This window comes from Zingiber officinale, chromosome 4A (assembly GCF_018446385.1).
Source record: "Zingiber officinale cultivar Zhangliang chromosome 4A, Zo_v1.1, whole genome shotgun sequence".
In the NCBI taxonomy this organism is placed as follows: Eukaryota; Viridiplantae; Streptophyta; class Magnoliopsida; order Zingiberales; family Zingiberaceae; genus Zingiber; species Zingiber officinale.
This window is the reverse complement of record NC_055992.1, coordinates 122454830-122475432: the sequence shown is the minus strand read 5'-3', so window position 1 is coordinate 122475432 and position 20603 is coordinate 122454830. Positions and strand designations below refer to the sequence as shown.

Here is a 20603-nt window from a genome sequence, read left to right as displayed (position 1 = left end):
CCCTGTATACCTTTGTTCGGTTCTATTTATCTCTACTCCCAAGCTGTACGTCTGACTTCATCTAACCTGACCTGTATGCCTGCCTCCAACTTTGCTTATCTTGGACCATGAGGATATAAATCCTGACCCGTATCCTTGGCTAACACATCCCGACCTGTACGTTTTATCGATCCAAGTATCCTGAGCCATAAGATTATAAATCCTGACCTGTGTGCATCGGTATGCTTCCTCTAATCTTGAGTTCTGACCTATACTCTTTGATCCCTTTATCCCATGTCGTGAGGATGTAAGTCCCGACCTGTATCTTCAGTAAGCATACGCCAGGTCTATATACCGACCTGCTTCAGTCCTCTGTAATCCATGATTTGTACCTCCCGACCTGTAAGTCAGGTCTGTTAACCGACCTGCTTCTGTCTTCCATAATCCATTATTTGTACCTTCCGACCTGTAAGCCAAGTCTGTAAGCCTACCTGCTTCTGTCCTCCGTACTCCATGGTTTGTACATCCCGACATGTACGTCAGGTCTGTATTCCGACCTGCTTTTGTCTGCTGCTATCCATGGCTCGTACGTCCCGACTTGTACGTCAAATCTGTATTCCGACATGTTGTCTGTCTGCTGTTATCCATGACTTGTACATCCCGACCTGTATGCCAGGTCTATATTCAAACCTGCTTCTGTCTGCTGTTATCCATAACTTGTACGTTCTGACCTGTACGCCAGGTCTGTATTCCAACCTGCTTCTGTCTGCTGTTATCCATGGCTTGTACGTCCCGACCTGTACGCCAGGTCTGTATTCCGACCTGCTTCTGTCTGTTGTTATCCATGGCTCATACGTCCCGACCTATACGCCAGGTCTGTATTCCAACCTGCTTCTGTCTTCTGTTATCCATGGCTCGTATGTCCCGACCTGTACGACAGGTCTATATTGCGCCGGAGGCCCTTCCTTCCGCGTCTTTGCCTGACCTGTGAACCTAGTCCTTAGCTGTACCTGACCTGTGGGCCTTGCCCTTGACTGCTATCGAGGTTGGATCTTGTCCAACTTGCAATCCTATCCTTTGACTGCCCCGTCAGCTAAGACTCTGACCATGGCCACGCAAGCTTGACTTCTGACCATGGTCATGCAAGCTTGACTTCTGACCTCCACAGGGGCTAGACTTCTGACCATTCCATGGGCTTAACTTTTGGCCACGTCATCCGCCTGACCCCCTTCTCATGCACCGTATCATATATCATCCCGAATTTGAGTGGGGGTCAGCTCGGACCCATCTCCTGTCGGTTGGGACCTGACCGTCTGACTAGCCATTGTAATTGTCCTCCGTTCGGCCCTTTGACATTCAAACGTTGATTATCCTAACTTTGACCTCTATCTTGATAATTGATATCATGCCAAATAGACTTCCCTCCATCGCCGCCGCATCAGGAGGGAAGAGAGCTATTTAGACTTCGTATTCAACGAACAAATATTTGATTCGATATTCTTAGCTAACACTTACAAATATTCCTCAAAACGTACAAATATAGATTTGGTCACTATTTAGCTCGTGCTTTAAGTTGTGAGTTCTGACTACACTTAACACATCACCACGTAAATAATCTCTTAGGTATATATCATTACTTTGTCTATTTTTTATAAAATTAGTTTAAAATAATAAAATGTCTTCAAATATTTTTATTAATTTTTGTTATTAAAGAATCATTTTTTTATTAATTACTAAACAAAGCTCTCATGATCAGAAACATAAGAAATATTGTAGTGCTTTATTGTGCTTATAGATAGTGTTTTCAAAATCGGATTAAATCAATTGGTTCAACTAGTTAACTGAAAAGAAAAAGGCTATGTCGATCGAGTTAGATTAGCAAAAAAAAAAATCTTAACTAATTCAAAATCTGTAATTAGCAAAAATAAACTGTGAATTGACATTACATTACTAGAAAATTACGATTTAAGGGCCTACGGATCTCATAGTCCACCTTGAAACGACCATGTGTTTTTTTTCCTCCTATGTGTATTTTTTAAACACACATATATACATATACACCAAATTTTTACCTTGCACACCAATGTGAGCACCCCGCACGGGTATCCCTCACATGTTCGAGATGCCTCAATTCCCTCGGATGATCTGAGACGCTTCGATCAATTTATTTATTTATTTTTTTGAGTTCTCAGTTACGTCAATAAGATTTTATCTATAGGGTTTAAGAGTTGGGTTATAGTATTAAGTATAAAAAAAATTATCGAAATTTTTTTTTAGATGTGCAAGGTAAGGTGTGCAGAATATTATATATATATATATATATATGTCACGTTCGATGAATTGTCAGATCTGTAAGAAGAATCATGGTAGCATTCACGTGCTCACTTGTGTATCATCTCTCACTCTCTTTGTGACGCATGCTGGCTGCCTACTCGTCCTCCATATGAGGAACCGAAGCTGAGGTAACAATTAACATCACCTATGATCTCTATCCATACTGCTCATGTCTCAATATCATCATTGTCAATGCTCTGTCTTGAAGCCTCTATCAGCGAGCGTCTTCTCACCCTCCATGTTGTGTGTCTCTATCATGTGTCTGTAAGCCATCGATGACTCTAAATAATCTTTGTCAACCTCCTCCTGTGTCATGAGTCTAGGGTTGCTCGGTGCCATCTCCAAGTTCCATGAAGTCACTTTTAACAAGTGATCAGCTATCAATAGATTTGATATGTCTTTACCGCGAGCAATTTACTACGCATTAGATAGGTCTTTGTGGTAGACCTATGCACTTTATGGGCTTTTTGGCAAAGTTTCAGTTATAAACATATTTGATGTTGCTCATACCGTGAGCCATTTACTGTGAACTAGATAGACATTTATGGTTGGTCTATTCACCCTCTTGGCTTTTTGACAAAACTCCAACCATAAACAAATTTGATGTGTCTTTATCGCTAGCCATTTGCTACGTATTTGATAAATCATTCTAAGGTGGATATGTTCACCTAGATATCAAAACTATATATGTATATACACAGAGCTGATATGTTGCAAAACTCTATGTTTATGTTTATGCTTATGCTTATGCGCGACTTTTACTTAGTAGTGCCTCGTCATTTTTTTTTTATTAATTTTCTACCGTAGCACCACCTTGTTAAAAATTAAAAAAATCCTAAACCCTTCATCTCCCCTTTCCCTCTCATAAACCCAAACATTTCAAACCCCTTTGTCTCTTCTTTCCCTCTCGAAAACCTAAACGCTATGAATCCTCCTTCTAGCTCCCTCGCGTCGCCCTTCACTGCCTTCGCCGATAAACCCTTGGTACCGACTCGCCTCGCTTGCCTACGATTGTCATCTGCATGTACATGCCTATATTCTACTATCTACCTTTTAACTCTCTACACTTGCCTCGTCTTAGAATTTATTGTTTAGTACGTTGCAGTATCTACGGTTTGGTAGCTGCTACAATGTGGAAACCCTAAAATAAAAATGTTGTAGCTGTTACAACGTGCTTGTCAAACCACATTATAGCAGCTATGATTTAATAGCTGCTACAATATTTTGGTCACACTGCATTGTAATAACTATGATTTAGTAGCTCCTATAATGTGTTAGTCACACCGTGTTGTAATAGTTACGATTTGATAGCTGCTACAACATATTGGACACACCTCATTATGACAACTACGATTTGGTAGAATGTTGTAGCAACTACCAAATCATAGCAACTACAATTTTTGGATATTTGAAATAATATTTTAAAATTATTAAAGATAATTACATCATTTTATTTTATGGGAATTTATGAATTCAAATTAATTTCTTTTCTTTAGTTTAGTTAAATTTTTTTCTTAAGCACTATATTTAAAACCTAACTTAGTTAGTGTGTTTTCTACCAGAAAAACAAATACAAAAAAGAAAGTTAAAGAATAATTTTATCTGATATTTATGTTCTTCCATTTATTTGAAAAGGAATACAAAAAATAAAGTTAAAGTATGAAAATCTTTTTATTAACTAATCTAAATTTATTTTCACTTAATTTGAATAAATAAAACTTAAGTAAAAGATAAATAAATTTTTATTTCTGATTAGTCAAGTTACATACTTGTTGGTTAATTTAAATTTGATTCTAATTCTAATTGAATATTAATTTATCAAAATATGAATTTACCTTCCTATTGATCCGTGGGATTGGTACTAAGTAACAGATCTAATTTTGTTCTTAATTATAAAACATTATCTCCATAGATTGCATTAATTAGAGGATGATATATTTATTATAATGAGATAAGAATCAATTCCTGATAGACATATGTACTTGAAAAAAGAAATTCTTTAATTCTTAAGAACGCTAGTCGCTTGTATTCTTATTGTCAATAGAAAAAATTTTATTCGATTAGATCGATTATCTCATAGTTAATTGATTTGAAAAATTATATATCTTGACCATAAAAAAAATCCAATAGTTTACCTCTATTTTATATTGATTTGTATACAATAGTTTACATCTATTTTATATTGATTTGGATGGCCATAAGCACACCTTTAACTTATTGATTTTGAGCATTATGCTTTTAAACAATCTAACTCGTCCATATTATATCCAAAAAATTATTTTATTGAATAATTTGTAGACTAGCTTATGCCTTCCTCTGGTGAAATAAATCTCAGGTCAATCAGTTCCTGAGAATCGACTCCTGTCTATAACGCCAAAGATGACATGCGTCCACTGTCTACGCTATGCCTTAAGGGCGTAAACTAATTTACAAAAGATTTAGCAAAATGTTGAACTCCTACCAAGGGTTGGTTCCATAGTCGTATATTTGTAAGAGTAGCTCCTAGATATTTTTAAAATTAAAATTTTTGATCATTTTGATACCTGAAGCATAATACTGGTGGTATTCTTTTTTTGTATGATCTTGTCTGAATCAAGGAAGTTGGAAAATCGGGAATGGGGTGACCGCTGATGGGATGAAGACCTCGATCCTGTAAAACAAAATCAAAATTAGGGAAGGGATGCTTAGCATTGACCCTCTGACGTTTAAGTCAAAATCAGGAAAAGAATGAGCAATCCAAAAATAGAAAATCTTGTCTTCCTCATAACATACCCTTTTATACCTTTTTATATGATCATTCATCTTCCTTTTTTTAATGATATTAATTGTCAGAGGAAGACTTATTTATCTTGACTTCCATGCATTGATGATAAATATAGTGTTCGGTGTGTTCTCTTTTGCTTTCTTGTCTCCTCCTGTGTAATATCATTCTTTGCGTCGAACGAGTGGCCCGAGAGGCTCGTTTCCCTGCCGATCGGCCTATGATGCCCCGACCGACTGGGTGATGTCCGCTCGGCCACTCCTCTGTTGACCTGGATAATTGTAAGTCCAACGTTGACCGTCTTGACTTTGATCGTGATAACTGTAAGTTCGACGTTGACTGCTTTAACTTTGATTAATACCGTGTCAATTGACCTGTGACAGATGAGCCCTTCCTTATTACCACATCTAAGAAAGAAAACCCAAAATCATTTTATAAAACAACTTACACCTCGTAGGTAAGCATTATACGAAGAGGTGCACTTTATACTAAGATGCATTTTGATAAATTATTTAAAAAAACTTATTGTAAGAGATTAAAAGATAAATGATTGTACCTCATAGAAATAAAATTGAAAAAATACTTAATTTCAAGGATGGACCTAGAAGTTAGAGGTGGACTGAGTTTGGGATGTGGAAGGGTGAGTTAAGCATCAAATAAAATAACAAAGAGAAAAAGGAAAAAAAATAAGGAATATATCAATTCTTCTTGGCGTCAAATTGTAGGCTATAAAATGTTAGGAGTAAACCCGTTACAATTGGTCTCAGGAACTCTTTTTCACACTTCTGAATGTGTACCAGAGTCACAAGGACTTACAATCAAGTAGGTTTGAGTAGATAATCTCAAACTGTCGACTCTAGCGAGCTGAGCCACGTGTCGAGTAGGTGAGTCGCGGATACCGTGAGTTGTCGAGCGACGCCACGTTGCTGCTGAGCGTTGCTAACAGGATGTCGAGAGCTGCAATACGAACTCAAAGTGGATGCTGAGTCCAGCAGAGCGCTGTGTCCTTGAAATAGATTCGGTCCCTCCGCGGTGCTCGGAGGATTCAATGGACGTCTGTTTCCAGGATAAAATGACAGGATCACAAGCACAATCGAACACAACATAAAATATATAAGTTTTTTTAATTGGGCTAGAGTGAAGGACAACCCTCTTTAAATTCCTAGTTCATTAGAAATCAAGCAACCCTCATATTTTAACAATCTTTCATGAAAGTAGTGGAATTTGGCATCTATTTTTACTTGAATATTTTCATATTGCTTGTGTATGATTTTTATTGTTTTCCAAAAAAAAAATTATATTTGGGCTATTTAAACTCAATAGCAAATTTTCAAATAAATATTATATCAATCTTCATATTCTTGGAAAAAAAATTTACTGCATCTCAGTTTTATTTTATTTTTCCCTTAAAATAATCTTGATAACTATTACCTTTGATAGGGCTTACAATTCCTTACTAATTGGAGTTCTTTTGTTCTAACATTTGAATTTGTCATGTAGTTGATTGGTAGTATATCCATAAATCACATGGAATATCAATACTAAAAAGGATGCATGTTTCTATTTATGATTGTCGAGCTAAAATTATCATATCATATAGGCCAAAAGATGTTCAACTAAAAAGAGAGCGATCAATGGTTAACCTTTTTTTTCTATTAAATTAGCTCCAATAATTGTACTTTCTTTAGATGAGAGAAACAATGATAGTGAAAATAAGAGCATAAAGTTCAAAAATAAATCATTCTAAAAAGGCAAAAATTTCTAAAAAACCATAGAATTCTTCCATATAAATGGGGACAAAAGCAAAGTATGAAATTTATATCGCAAAAAGTCTACTATGCTTGTAAACTTTTAACTCTAGAAGTTCACTCTTCTGGTTAATTAACTCGATGATGATGTCATCGACATCTCATTTGAACTCGATTGTTAAGTATAATTATATTTTACTTAAATGGATGTAGGTTCCTAACCATCCCTATTAACATTCATGCTGGGCCTTATCCAGGCCCAAGCCCACTAACAGAGGATCAAAATGTTTTAAATGGATTGGACTCGACACGAGCCCAATCCATGACAGCCTAGTTCCAGTCATCTTTTCGGCCGTCCGTTCTGCATCAATAATCGTGCAGCTGAACAGTGCGGGAGAAAAGGGGACCTGATCTCTTCCATGCTCGTCATTCCTTTCCTCCTCTCTGTCAGATCCGGGAGAGGGCGATGGGGGGAGGAAAGGGAAAATTGGCCTCGTCGCCGGTTATCGCCGCGATCTCGCTCATCGGAGTCGTGTACTACATAACGGTGTTCGTCTTCGTTGACGATCTGCTCGGCCTCAGCACCTCGCCCGGTCGCCTCAACGCTTGCATCTTTAGTTGGCTCGCCTTCATGTGCCTGTTCTCCTTCTTCGTGGCCGTGCTCACCGATCCGGGAAGCGTTCCTCCTTCTTTCGCCCCCGAAACTGAAGACCCTCTGAAGTTTGTGAGTTATTATTCACCTTAATTCTTGTTTCTTTTATTTATTTATTTATTTGTTTATTTATTTATGAGGTAGAACTTGGACTCAGGACTCAGTCTCATGGTGTTTTAGCTGAGAGTTTGATGAAAACGATATGGTTGTGTTCGGAAGCCCTACTATATGTCTGTGGATGGCTTGATTATGACTAACGAGGCCATATGCATACTATTTGTCATATTGATTAGATTTGAGATTCACTGGATCCATTTGTTGTTTGGAGTGACTTTCTCGGATCTCTCTCTAGTAGCATTGCCACATTTGAATAACTTCTCCTTTGGGTTCTTCTACATCCTAAAGTATTTGTGGCGTATGCGCTGCTCAAGCTAGTAATGATGATCGTTAGAATCCTCGAGTTTAGAAATAAATGTATATTTGGTGTCGTTTTATTCTTCTGATTCAGTTTGTGATGAGGTGGACTGAAACAGATTGATTCTTGACTGCACTATATGAAGCCATTAATGCTACTGAATCTTTCAAACACCAATTTCATATACTAATTTATGGAGAACACCTGTCGGAAGCTTTTGTTTTCCTTATACTCAATTATCCATGATTCAATAGACATAAAATCTCATAACTCTTTTCTTGTTACATGGATCAGGAAATGTAAAGAATCATCTATTGCATTGCCCTTTTAGCTTTTATGCTTAACCGAACTAAAATAGGTTTCGCTGCCTAGTTAGTTTCAAATTAGTCACCCATGTTGAACTAACTAAAGTTGGAGGTTCACAGTTTACAAAGCAACCGAAATATTATAATTAATTGTAAGGCCTAAAGTATATAAGTATTATTGATGATTGATATGGCCTTACATGGGCTTAAAATCCATGTAGCTGACTACAAACGTTTGGAAACACAATTTGTTGTTCTTGTAATAGATGGTTTCTGAACTTACCATCAATGTATTTACTCTATTTTAAGATCTTTATATGTTAAAGTTTTCTCTTATTTTTCTTTTATGTATCCTTGCTACTGTTGTAAGCTACTCTAGGCAAGATATATGTAAATGAAATTAGAACTAGTTGCATGTATAGATGTTGATCCTCTACTTGAAATATCTTTTGCTATTAACCTATTTATTTCCCTTCTTAGATGGTATACTGTCATCCCTTATTTGCTTTGACATAGGAGCATGCTATTTTTGCAAGTCCATATCTATGTAGTTTTGATCATTGTGTTCTCGCTTCTCAGTTTTAAATATTTGTATTTGAATGGTTGTCAACAGGGGGAACCCTTGAAATATTGTGACAAATGTAGCACTTATAAACCACCACGAGCACATCACTGTCGAGTCTGCAGAAGGTGTGTGTTGAAAATGGTAGGTATGATACACCTTATGCTCATTAACAATGTTGAACTTTGTTTATTCTATACAAGCTACATTGTAACAATCTAAATTTGCTGCAGGATCATCATTGTGCATGGATAAGTAATTGTGTAGGATATGCAAACTATAAAGCCTTCATTTTATGTGTCTTTCACGCAGCCATGGCATCTATCTATTCCATGGTATTTTTTCTGCATTTACCCACCATATATAACTAACTCTGGCATGTGTCCTTATTCTTGTGCATTTTGACCTTTTGTATTTTATCTTTGTTCATGATCAAAAAGTAATAAACTGATTGATTTGATGTCTCAGGTGGTGTTTTTTATCAATACTCTTGAAGAGCATCACAATTTTGAGGGAGTCTATAATAAGATTTTCTATGTAAGTGCACAATTTAGTGCATTAGGTTTATTTCATGAAATGGGCTCTTGTTGATTTTATATCTTGTTTGGTAGGTATATTTTAAAGTGATTTAACCTGGCTTATGTGATACAACATGTTGTATCTGTTGATATCTGATATTGTTAATTTTTTTACAAGCCTAATGATTATTTTGTTAACATATTTAGATCATTTAACTTTCAGGATTGCTCCAAATGTGATTTTATTTATTATGTATCCAAGATCACTTCATTTTTCTCTGCATTATGGAATACCCTAAAGGTGCTACATCATCCTTTCTAATATTAGAATATCCATGTCTCTAGCCTACTGTTCATGAGCATTCATGTCAACTTTTCAAGATCAATTTGTCCCAAACTACTCCATAAAATACAGCGTGAAGGCATGAGAACAATGTAGTGTAGCCCATAAAATAGTTCCTCTTGTGGTATCTAGAAATTCGTAGTTTTCTTTTGCTGCTTTGTCAGTGAGCTAGGGAGCCTAAGTATACGTAGATATAGCCTGGCCTGAATGGATAATAAAATGAGATAGATTAAGATGGCATTATCATGCCGAAGGATGACCAATATTTTCCTTACCTAGACAATTAAGCTGATTATAATTGAAGGAATAAGAGATAGAAGGTGACCAAGACAACTATATTTGAGCTAATTAAAACGTTGCTATTGATTTATTGTAACCCATCCCAAATAGTTGAGAGCAACACTGCTTATGCTATAACAAAGTGAGCTTGAGCCACATGACTTCTTGTACAATTTTATTAGAATATATATCAGTCAAGTTACAACAACTGCTCTTTACCCATTAGAAGGACTCAAACCTTGACATTCTTAAAAGTAGGTGGTTCCAGAACAAGATGATTACTAATTCCCTAATAAATGTTAGGTGAGTGAAGATCAAATAATATAATAAAATCCATATGCAATTTTGGTCCATGAATGATACCTTGTAGTCATATTGCATGTAGGGGTGTCAAAATGAATTCGACCTGACGATCCAATCCGAGTCGATCCAAAAAAAATTAGGTTCGGATTGAGGGTTTTCTTGTTCAGGTCAAGCTTGGGTTGGAGGGTTTTCGGGTTGGAATTTTCAGGCCGGGTTCAGGTTGACCCGAGTTGATCCGAATTTAAGTTTTAGTGGAGTTTTTGGGATTAAATTAAATTTTATTTTAAAAATTAAGATGCTTTTATGTATATCAATATCAATGTTAGTATAATAATGATGAAATATTGAGATAAATGTGAAGAATTATAAGGAAAATAGCCACACAAAAAAGCCGTTTTAAATCGGGTTATTCGGGTTGGTCGGATTCGGATTTAGGGGTTTCGGGTTGTATTCGGATTTAGGTTGAGTTTGGGTTGAGAATTTTTATAATATTTTTTTCTAATCCGACATGAATCCGACTTGATCCATCTGAATTGACCCCCCTAATTTCATGGAAGATATATGTTATTGTCAAATAAAATAGGTAGTGAAATCTGCTAGGATTTTGTTCCCAACTCAGACTTCTGATTTTGGATTGTGGGCTAGAGGAGGTTAAGTTGGTAGGAGTTTGGTCGGGTTAGTGGAATTAATTCAGACAAGCTGTAGGTAATGTGTCTGAGGTGAACTAGGTTAGGTGCGGTTGATGTCTTTAGAATGAGGTGAGTCGGAATGGCCCACTGAGGCAAAGTGAGCTTCAAGGAAGTTGGTGGGGTTGAAACGGAAGGTGTTTGTGAACTGACCGAATGAGGTTGGAAGATATCTAATGTGGGAAGTTTATCATTTTGCTTAGAGAATTGTAGTCCTCCCCTGTTGGCAAGTCCCCTTTGATGGCTCCAACTCTTCTGGTGAGTCCACAACTGATGGTGGACGTAGCTTATCTTGATAATGACCTCAATTGACTTGGACACATGTCAAGCTCCTATTGGTCAGAACCAACGATCACAAATTGATCCCTATTCCTACTCTCAAAACAAATGTGGCACCATCCTGACCATGCATGTTTAATGCCCTATCAATAATCTTACCCATGCTAATACACAACATTGATTGGTCATTACACAGATAAAAATTCGAACTTGGTTTACCACAGCAAAGTGTACGAATTGTTCTCTCCTCCATTTCTAGCTCTTTCTTTTCATATTAATATTACTGACCAAAACAGATGACAGGTCCTCTTTGGTTCTCTTGTATCTTTGTTGAGCTTGGCTTTGAGCACCCTACTGGGCTGGCACATTTATCTGCTGACTCATAACATTACGACCATAGAGGTCAGTTGTACGTTTCAGCCTTCAGCGTCATGTATTCACTTTATGAAAATGACATATCCACCTATTTGGTTTTCAACCAGTACCGAATTGCGGTAAGAGCAATGTGGCTGGCTAAGAAAAGTGGCCAGAAGCATCATCATCGGTTCGATCTTGGTGTATATAAGAATCTTTCCATGGTACTACATCCCTTTCTTAACTTTGCGGATTATGTCATGAGTTTTCTCATTCAGTTGACTTTATTGATCGTAATTGTCTGGCAGATTCTTGGTCCAAATGTTCTGAAATGGCTTTGGCCTACGGCAACAGGCCATCTCAGAGACGGCACACAGTTTGCGATATCAAAAGCTGATGACCGACCTCCTGTTTCTCCCAACAGTTAAATCTAAACTGCTAGCAAGCAGCACCATCAATGGCCTTCATTCGCGTTGATAAAAGACGACAGAGGTCAGATATAAATTTCGATTGTATGTGCAGCAACAGCGGGTAGGGGTTTTCTCTATTGAAAATGTATTCTTTGTTTCAGAGAGAAAATATGGTGACATTAGTTTTAGATACCATTTGTTCCATGATGAACACGCTTTTGTAAATCATAGGAGAGTGAATACTTGAAGTTGTAATACACAAATCCTCCTGTTTCAGAGTAGCTCTGAACTTTTCCACACCTTAAAGAAATCTATTAATACTATGGAGTATTTAATTAGTGAAACTTAATTTCTAGTTAGTTGCTGAGCTACCCTCTTCTCTTCTTGCATTCTCTCATCCTACTCCTTTTTAATATTTCATTTCAGTGTGACTCTAATCCTCATCACCTTAGCACCTCTTAAACATGGTCATACTCCACCCTTGACCTTATTTTAGGTTTTTATTTTTTTTTATATTTCTTGTCGACGTGCTTCCCAAAAAAATTGTAGACAGGAGCTATTGGGAATGTAAATTTTGTATCTTGTGATGTTATATTTTGCGAATTGTTAAATATTGTGACTGTCCTGGATTTTGTTTGAATGTGAATTTGTTTTATTATACTTTGTATTTAAGTGTTTAGGTATCCCCTCGAGATAATTTTATATGCAAATAGGAAATGTTTTTGGGGTACTTTGATGGCTTTATTAATTAAGTGTAGTTTTATTGTATGCATCAGATGCTTACACTCTTTGTCAGTTCCCTATTGCCTGCTTTCAGACAACAGAAAAATCCAAATAGAATGACACATTCAAATTGCATGCAAATATATAACTTAATTAACTTAATCAATCACATGTAAACCTAAAAAAGGTAAATAATCACATGCACCTCCATAATTTTCTATTAATTATATTATCTCCTCCTAGTAAAGGAAGAACAACACGAAGAGATCCAAACAGAATGATATCAGACAGCAATAGCATTTTCCAATTAGTTTAAATAATTAATTACATACATATCCAACTTATTAACTTAAAAAACTTGCGTTAATCTAACATCATTTTTCAAAAGAGAATTAATGATTGTTACTCGTAATTAATAATTTAGGAGGAATTATTTTCTAGCTGATATTTTTTAGGGCGCAATCAATCTTATTCTGCTATTCAGCAGCCATGCATCACAAGTAATTAAGACGCAGTGTCCCTTAAATTTGGTCAGGTCTTCAATGCAAATATCATATATCTAACATTAATATGTATGTTATCAAACATATTAATAATATTGATGGATAGTTTCTTTGTTAATATATTAATGCAAATATCATAAATCAAATTCTATCAATTTTTCAGTTGACACAACTTACTAATTATGAGGGTGATTGATTCAATCTCATAAAAATTTATTCGTTAATTTATCGAAATAGAAATTCAATCCTTATATCTCAAAAACTAAGAAAGTATCCAATCATTGCACCACATCATTCATTGTTCCATATGTTATACGATTTATTTATTGATTTATCTTCATTATCGTCCTTTGTCTTTGTTGGTTTTCCTTACCTCTTTAGTTTTCTTTTCTTCCTTGGTAATAACTCGACATAACATTTTTTTTTTTTCATTTGATGATCTTTCTAACATCACCCGATCTCATGGAATTGTTTCACATTCTAATTACAAGATCATTACGTGCATCTCTCCTTCCTAGCTATGCTTTCGTCTACTTGACATTCTTTTAACATTTCTTTTGGCATCCATTATTAATACTTTCTTTTAAGATCGTTAAACCAACTAATTCACATACATTTCATTTTAGAATTTTTATAAAAACTAAGACACTTTACTTTTTTATACCCATCTTATTTATTTTTTATTTTATATTCTATCTTGCTCCTATTAGTGTTTTTACTAGTTTTATTCATTAAATCCTTACCATCAAAAATTAAAATTTTAAAATTAACTTGAAAGATATTTTGTGGGCGTATTTTTTTAAAAAAAAATATAATTCTATCAGCATCATAGTGTCGGTCCCATGAATATAAAAGAAAATATATGTAAATATACAGACGTAAAACGTATGATAAAATAAATTTTAGATTGTTGGTTTCTAAAAATCAATCTCTATACTAGAGATATCATACTCATAGTGGGATAATTTTTTCTTTTTTTTTTAAAGTTTCTCTGTCGCATGCCTTACCTCCAAGGGCAAGTCGGCCATCCAAATATCCAATACATCCCGACAGCATCCAACCCCTCCTGGAAAACTTTTCACGCGTGACGTCATCGTATATTGTCGTATCTAGCCGCCGTACGTCACGCAATCCAGATTGAGAGTCCGGTGGGTCCCTTTCTGTTTTTGTCGTTCATTCCAACTTCCACCCGTTTACTTTTCGAGTGGCTTGAGATTTTGATTCCCTCCCTGCTATAAACATTCTCCCCTCCTCCCATTTTCGTCGACCCAATCGAAGCCGCTCCCATAAATTACCTATAAATAGATCGACCGATGAACGTCGAGTTCTTGTCCGGATCCTCCGGATCTTTCTCCTGCGGCGCCGCCTCCCAGCTCCCCTTCGACTCCAACGACTCCGGCGGCACGGCCCTCCTCGACGCGCTCCCCGAGGCCGCGTCGGCCGTCGTAGAGGCGGAGTCGGGGCGGCACCGCCCGCCCTCCGCCGGCGGGTACCGGGGAGTGCGGCGGCGGCCGTGGGGGAAGTTCGCGGCGGAGATCCGGGACTCGTCGCGGAACGGCGCGCGGGTGTGGCTGGGGACGTTCGACACCGCGGAGGCGGCCGCGATGGCCTACGACCAGGCGGCGCTGTCGATGCGGGGGCGGCTGGCGGTGCTCAACTTCCCCATGGAGCGGGTGCAGGAGTCGCTCAGGCAGCTGGACTGCTGGCGCAGGAGCGCCGCCGCATCCGTCGACGATGGCTCCTTCGTCATGGCCCTGAAGAAGAAGCACCTAATCAGGCGGCGGAGGCCGTCGCCGGCGATCCGGAAGAGCAAGGCCTCGACCGCCCAGAGCGCCATCCAGCACGTGCTGGAGCTCGAGGATCTCGGAGCCGATTACTTGGAAGAGCTACTTAGGGTTTCAGAGCTCCCAAACCTTCTTAGTAACTAATAAAAATCATCTTTCTTCTTTCTTATTTCTTCTTTCTTCTTCATTTAGTTGGAAATATCATTAACAGAGAAGTTAATTTTTTCTTCTCTGGACACAAAAAGGCATCGATCGATCTAACTATATGATGTGGGGTCTGAAAACGATATATTTTGCATTATTTTAATTTTTTTTGTCCCACTTATATATATATATATATATTATCATATTCATTTGCTAGTCAATAATTAGTGTAGGGTTGCATCTGATGCCCTAATTAAGGCTGCCTGCGGTCTCTGCTCGTATGTAATGTATGTGTTTGACCTAGCTAACAACTCTAAATTAATTAAGATTATTTTCAATCATCAGATGTGATTGGAAATAACTGGTCGTTACGCCTCGTCGATCGTCTCATAATGAACCGTGGGTCCGTGGGTGCTTACCTTGTTGAATGCGCTTTTGTCACTGCATTGTGCCCTGCCCTCAAGGGGTATCTCAATGATTAACTGATTCATTAGTGACAATGAGGAGTAGCATAGGGGATGGGAGGGCGTGACCGCCGCGAGATTTTTTTTTTAAAAATTAATATCATACCTCGCTATCACTTTAACCTACTGATTCATTATCGTGGTTTGTCATCGCGAAATTGAAATTGATCCTATATTTGAAAAGTCTTAGATCTAAGTTATCTATTAATATTATTTTTATGAGAATGGGTACGTTGGTTTAAATCAGAATTGATTTAGAATTATTTTGGTCAAGTTATAATCAAATTAAATTTAAAATTTAAACTGATTTAATCGATTTAAAATGAATTAAAATATTTTTGAAAAATCTTTTATGTATTTTTCCCCCTCCCTATGAACAACCACACGTGCTTTTTCCTATTCATCTTTTTTATTTTTTACCTTTCTCTTTCTTACCATTTTCTTCATTTCCTTCGCTCCTCCATTGATAGTGAGTAAATCTGAAACTTTTTCCTCTCATTTTTTCAAGCGTAAGAGTTCTTTTTCGTTTTTTTTTCTCTAACAATCAAGAAATATAATATCAGTTGTTGTCCTCTTCCAGCAATAAAATTAAAACAATCGTAGGTTTTATCATTTTTTTCTTTTTGTATTTTCTAGTGTGGCACCGCAAATAGTCTTGTTTTATCCTATCTTACTCTCTTTGTGTCGTTGTTGAGCTATTAAAAACTAGCCAAAGTTAATTATTAATGAATAAGGTAAAGTTCTTTTGTTCCTTCCTATATTCTATTCTATATTTTTATCAGAAGTAACGGTTTTCATTTTAATTTTTTTAGCAACTTTACAAGTAGCACTTTTTTTCCCTTTGTCAAACAACAATAAGAACAAAAAGAGGCGTAATATTTCTTTTTTTTTTTCATGTTTCATTAATTGAAATATATATAGTTGTAAAATATAAATTTTATTAGGTGACTAATTAGTATGATTATTTAGATTAGAATGAATGTCTCATATATATATATATATATATATATAAATACTAAATATTATGAAGAAGTAAGATTATATATAATTTGTTAATTTTAAATCATAGATAAACTTAGAGAATTGGTGAATCATTATTTCAACTAGAACTAATGAGTAAATATTTTATGTTATATTATTTTTTTAAATTTATTGAGTTCGTCGCCTAGGTTGTACTCGTGATAATCATCATTAAAAGATTAAACTCAAACGGGTGTGGCAACTGGCAACTAATTTGAAAGGGTGCATTGACTAGACCCGATGAATGCATCAAATAACTCAAGGAATGTGTCAACTCGTCTAATATCAAGTTACTACTTAACTGATAATATTTAGGAGAAAAGTTTGTCCTCTAATCAAAGTTTCTAAATTATTATTTTCCTTATATATTGTTCAATCTATCATTAAAATATACTCGGTCAATTAAATCCTTAATCATCTGCTATCTTTTCATTATCTTCCATCTAGGCCTCCATCTCCATTTCTATTTAATTAGGAAATCTATATTCCTGGTCCCGTGGAGATTAAATCCCATCTCCACTTTCTATTATCGAAAATAAATTTAGAATGATTGTCATCCTCGCTTCTCATTTAATACTTATCAAATTAATAAGGGAATCCTCGTCCCCGTCCCTATTCCTATCTCCCATCGGTGTCGTTTCAAGGCAAATTCAGAGATAAAGATAGTATCCTTATTTACATCCCCGTTCAAATACGGGGTGATCCTGTCCGAAAGTCGAAAAGACAGAAAACTAGGAATGTGACGCTCACGTTGATCTCCTGTGGACTCCGCGCGGATCTGTAACACAGACTATGTCAGTATCGAATCAGGGAAGATCGAGGTTCCCGACATTAGCCCTCTGACACTCAAGTCAGTCACCCACGATGAGGAATGAAGCGGGGTAACAAGAAAACTGTAGCGCAAACAGTGAATATCGCATACCTTCGCTGATGCTTGGACCTCCCCTTTATATAGAGTTTCGATAGCGCGTGTGCATGCTTTCCAAGGCAAGCACGCTTCTCAAAACTTTTCCTGAAAAGATTTGCTAGTAAAATGTCCCTGAAGCAATATCTTAACGGGCCAAGAATATTTCTGAAGTGACAGTAGAAGTTTCCGTCGTACGATTTTCTGGCAGCTCATGCTCAGTGTCGGCGGCACCAACTCCCAAAAGGATATCACTGGATATCAGAAGTGTACTGCTAGGCCGAGCGAGTTGGCCGTTCGGCCGGAATTTTGCCACACTGGTACCCCGTCTGGTCGGCCAGACCCTTGTTGCCCCTTCGTGTGTGTCTGCTTGGTTGCAAGTCTACTTTGTTATTGTAGAAGTTGATATCGGGTCGAGCGAGGTATCCATTCTGCATATTGAACTCTACTGTTTGGTCGAGCGGGGTAGCTGCTCAACTCAGCTTCTGCACATTGTCTCCGAACGTCGATTGTTTCCTGTTGCCAGGCCGAGCAGGGTAGTCGCTCGGCTAGGCTTCTGCACATTGTCTCCCTTGAGCGTCGGCTATTTGATTGCTTCCCGTGTCGAAAGCAATGTCGGGTCGGAACCTTCCCCCGGTCGGGACAAACTTCGCTCAACCGGCCGATGTCATCTACGCGTTGACCACCTTAACTTTAATCTCTACTATAACAACATGATGAGACCTTTCATCATCATCACATCACGGGGATTTAAAAAATCTCTAAACCTGAATCGATATCCGAAAATAGTCCTGGAACTAGTCCCCATTCTAAGTTTTCCTTAAGGAGCTCTAAATTTATGGGTGAAATTGATGTTCCTATTTTCTAGGCATACATTTGCCCTTCAAAAATTTATTTTTTAAAAATAATTTTTTATTTATATTTGTATTAATATTAGGAATAAAAAATTATTATATCTGAAAATTTGACCATAAATAGATTCGCAAATCACATGGCATCATCCGGTGCCATAAAAAGTTGACTTTTGATTTTAAATTAACAAGCTGAAATCAACAGAGACGATCATCCGGTGCCATATATAATCTTTGGTGGAAAATATATATTTGGAGGAATTATTTACAAAAGTCCTCCTTCAACAAAATGTTTATTGATCAACAAGGTCAACATTTTGAAATGTCAAGGGGTAATTAATTTAAGAATGTTCCAGTCTATCTTCGTAGTTTTAAGTGGACTTTCGGATCAAGTCAACTCAGAGAGTAATTAGTTAAAATTATAGATATGTAATTAACTGGCAAACAAATAAGTATCTAATTTTGACTTTAAAAAGGCAAATGTTTGATTTTAGAAAGTCAAATGTTTGACTCAAGAATGGAAAATGGAATTCAAATCCATTTTTAAATTGTCTTCATCTTCCATGAACAGACTTTGACTTTGTTGAGATGATCCTTTTCTTTAAAATATCTGAATCAAAAGGTAAATGTCATGAAGACTTAAAAACAAATGAAGTAGAAGAATAGTTGGATTGACAAAAAAAAAAAACATTTTTTTTATCATAATGTGGAATTATTTATTTGTTTATTTTTAAAAAATAATAAACACCAAATTCAATTAAATGAGTGTCATGTTTTTTACAATATTATTATAATGTCCTAGGAGATGCTAATAGGTTATATAACTATTTTATAATTAGATGACACAGAGGAAGTAAATCATCAATCATGGATGACTATTAACCATTAGTGTAAATGGTCAAGGAATGAGGAAGAACATACTTGGACATGCTAAGTATTAACCCTAAAACCTCATATGACAATACTTCATACCTTAATCATCGCACCATCTAAGGGTACATGATATTAAGATTTATTATTTAACTAAAAGTGTGTAATAGCTACCTATGATGTGAAAAATCATCAATTTTATTTTAATTAAACTAAACCATAGATTGTGCACTCTAAGGTGGCGTTTGATTTAGGGGTTTAGGAATGAGGGAATGAATTTATTTCCAGACCTTGTGTTTGGTTGATGGGAATGAAATTAAGATTTTGGAATGAAACCTAAAAACTTGAGTATAGATGTAACCCACCCCCTCCCTTGGATTTTGATGGAATAGGAATGTGAATTCAGTTTTAGATAAAAATATCTTTACTATATTTGTTCAATTTTTCTTTCATTTCACATTCTCTGTCCTTGTTCTCTCTCATCATATTTTCTCTCTCCTTATTATATCATCACACTCTCTCTCTCAACATACTTCCTCTCTCCTCATTTTCTCTCATCACACATTCTCTACTATTTTATCTCTATATTCTCTCCCATCACACATTCTCTCTCCTTATTTTTCTCTATTCATTCTCTTCCATCACACTTTCTTTCATTATACACTTTCTCCTCATTTTTTCATCACACTTTCTCTCTCCTCAATTTCTCTTTAGCATTCTCTCCTCATTTTCTCTCATCACACTATCTCTCTCTTTAGTCTACATTCTCCCTCCTCATTTTCTTTAATCACACTTTCTCTCTCATCATACTTTCACTCTCCTCAATCTCTCATTTTCTCTCATCACACTTCCTCTCTCTTCATTTTTCCCATCACTCTTTCTCTCTCATCACACTTTTTCTCTTCTCAATTTTTTATTTTCTCTCATCATACTTTCTCTCTTTATTTTTTCCCAGCACTTTTTCTCTCTCATCACACTTTCTCTCTCATCATTCTCTCTCATCATATGTTTCTCTTATATTCAACTTTCTCTCTCATCTAATTTTTTCTCTTATTTTCCTATAAGGGCAAAAAAGAAAATTTAGGTTCATTCCGATTGAAAATATTCAACTAACCAAACATTATTTTTAAGAATGATACCCAAGTATATTTTTATTCTTATTCCATAATATTATAATACTCATTCTCATTCCGATTTCTAGAAGAGAACTAAACAACACCTAATTAATCTTAAATAAATTATAGCAACTATAGAATAATTTATATACATTATCGTATCTATTAGTAGTTATTATAATAATATTGGAATAGGTATTCTTGGAATAAAATATCTGATAGGATGTCATTTTTATTTTTTAGTTTTATATTTTTTTCAAAACAAATGTTGTCCTTTTGACAATTTATATAAGTCAG

At 36.1% G+C, this 20603-nt stretch overlaps 2 protein-coding genes across 2 annotated transcripts; both read left to right on the top strand.

Annotated features, from left to right (window-relative positions):
- Positions 1-7241: 7241 nt before the first annotated feature.
- LOC121970875 (probable protein S-acyltransferase 15) lies at positions 7242-12263 on the top strand. Its single transcript, XM_042521872.1, has 7 exons — positions 7242-7546; positions 8808-8900; positions 8990-9091; positions 9225-9293; positions 11468-11566; positions 11647-11742; positions 11827-12263. Exons 1-7 carry the CDS (start codon positions 7289-7291, stop codon positions 11944-11946), a joined length of 837 nt encoding a protein of 278 aa, XP_042377806.1. The 5' UTR covers positions 7242-7288; the 3' UTR covers positions 11947-12263.
- Positions 12264-14417: 2154 nt separating this feature from the next.
- LOC121973612 (ethylene-responsive transcription factor 1B-like) lies at positions 14418-15245 on the top strand. The gene has a single exon (XM_042525006.1). It carries the CDS (start codon positions 14468-14470, stop codon positions 15080-15082), a length of 615 nt encoding a protein of 204 aa, XP_042380940.1. The 5' UTR covers positions 14418-14467; the 3' UTR covers positions 15083-15245.
- Positions 15246-20603: the final 5358 nt, after the last annotated feature.

Excerpts from the sequence above, each read along its gene's own strand:
- LOC121970875 (XM_042521872.1), top strand. The coding sequence starts at position 7,289 with ATGGGGGGAGGAAAGGGAAAATTGGCCTCGTCGCCGGTTATCGCCGCG. Across the intron at positions 9,092-9,224 it reads TGGCATCTATCTATTCCATG|GTGGTGTTTTTTATCAATAC; the intron begins GTATTTTTTCTG and ends TTGATGTCTCAG. Across the intron at positions 11,743-11,826 it reads TATATAAGAATCTTTCCATG|ATTCTTGGTCCAAATGTTCT; the intron begins GTACTACATCCC and ends ATTGTCTGGCAG.
- LOC121973612 (XM_042525006.1), top strand. The coding sequence starts at position 14,468 with ATGAACGTCGAGTTCTTGTCCGGATCCTCCGGATCTTTCTCCTGCGGC.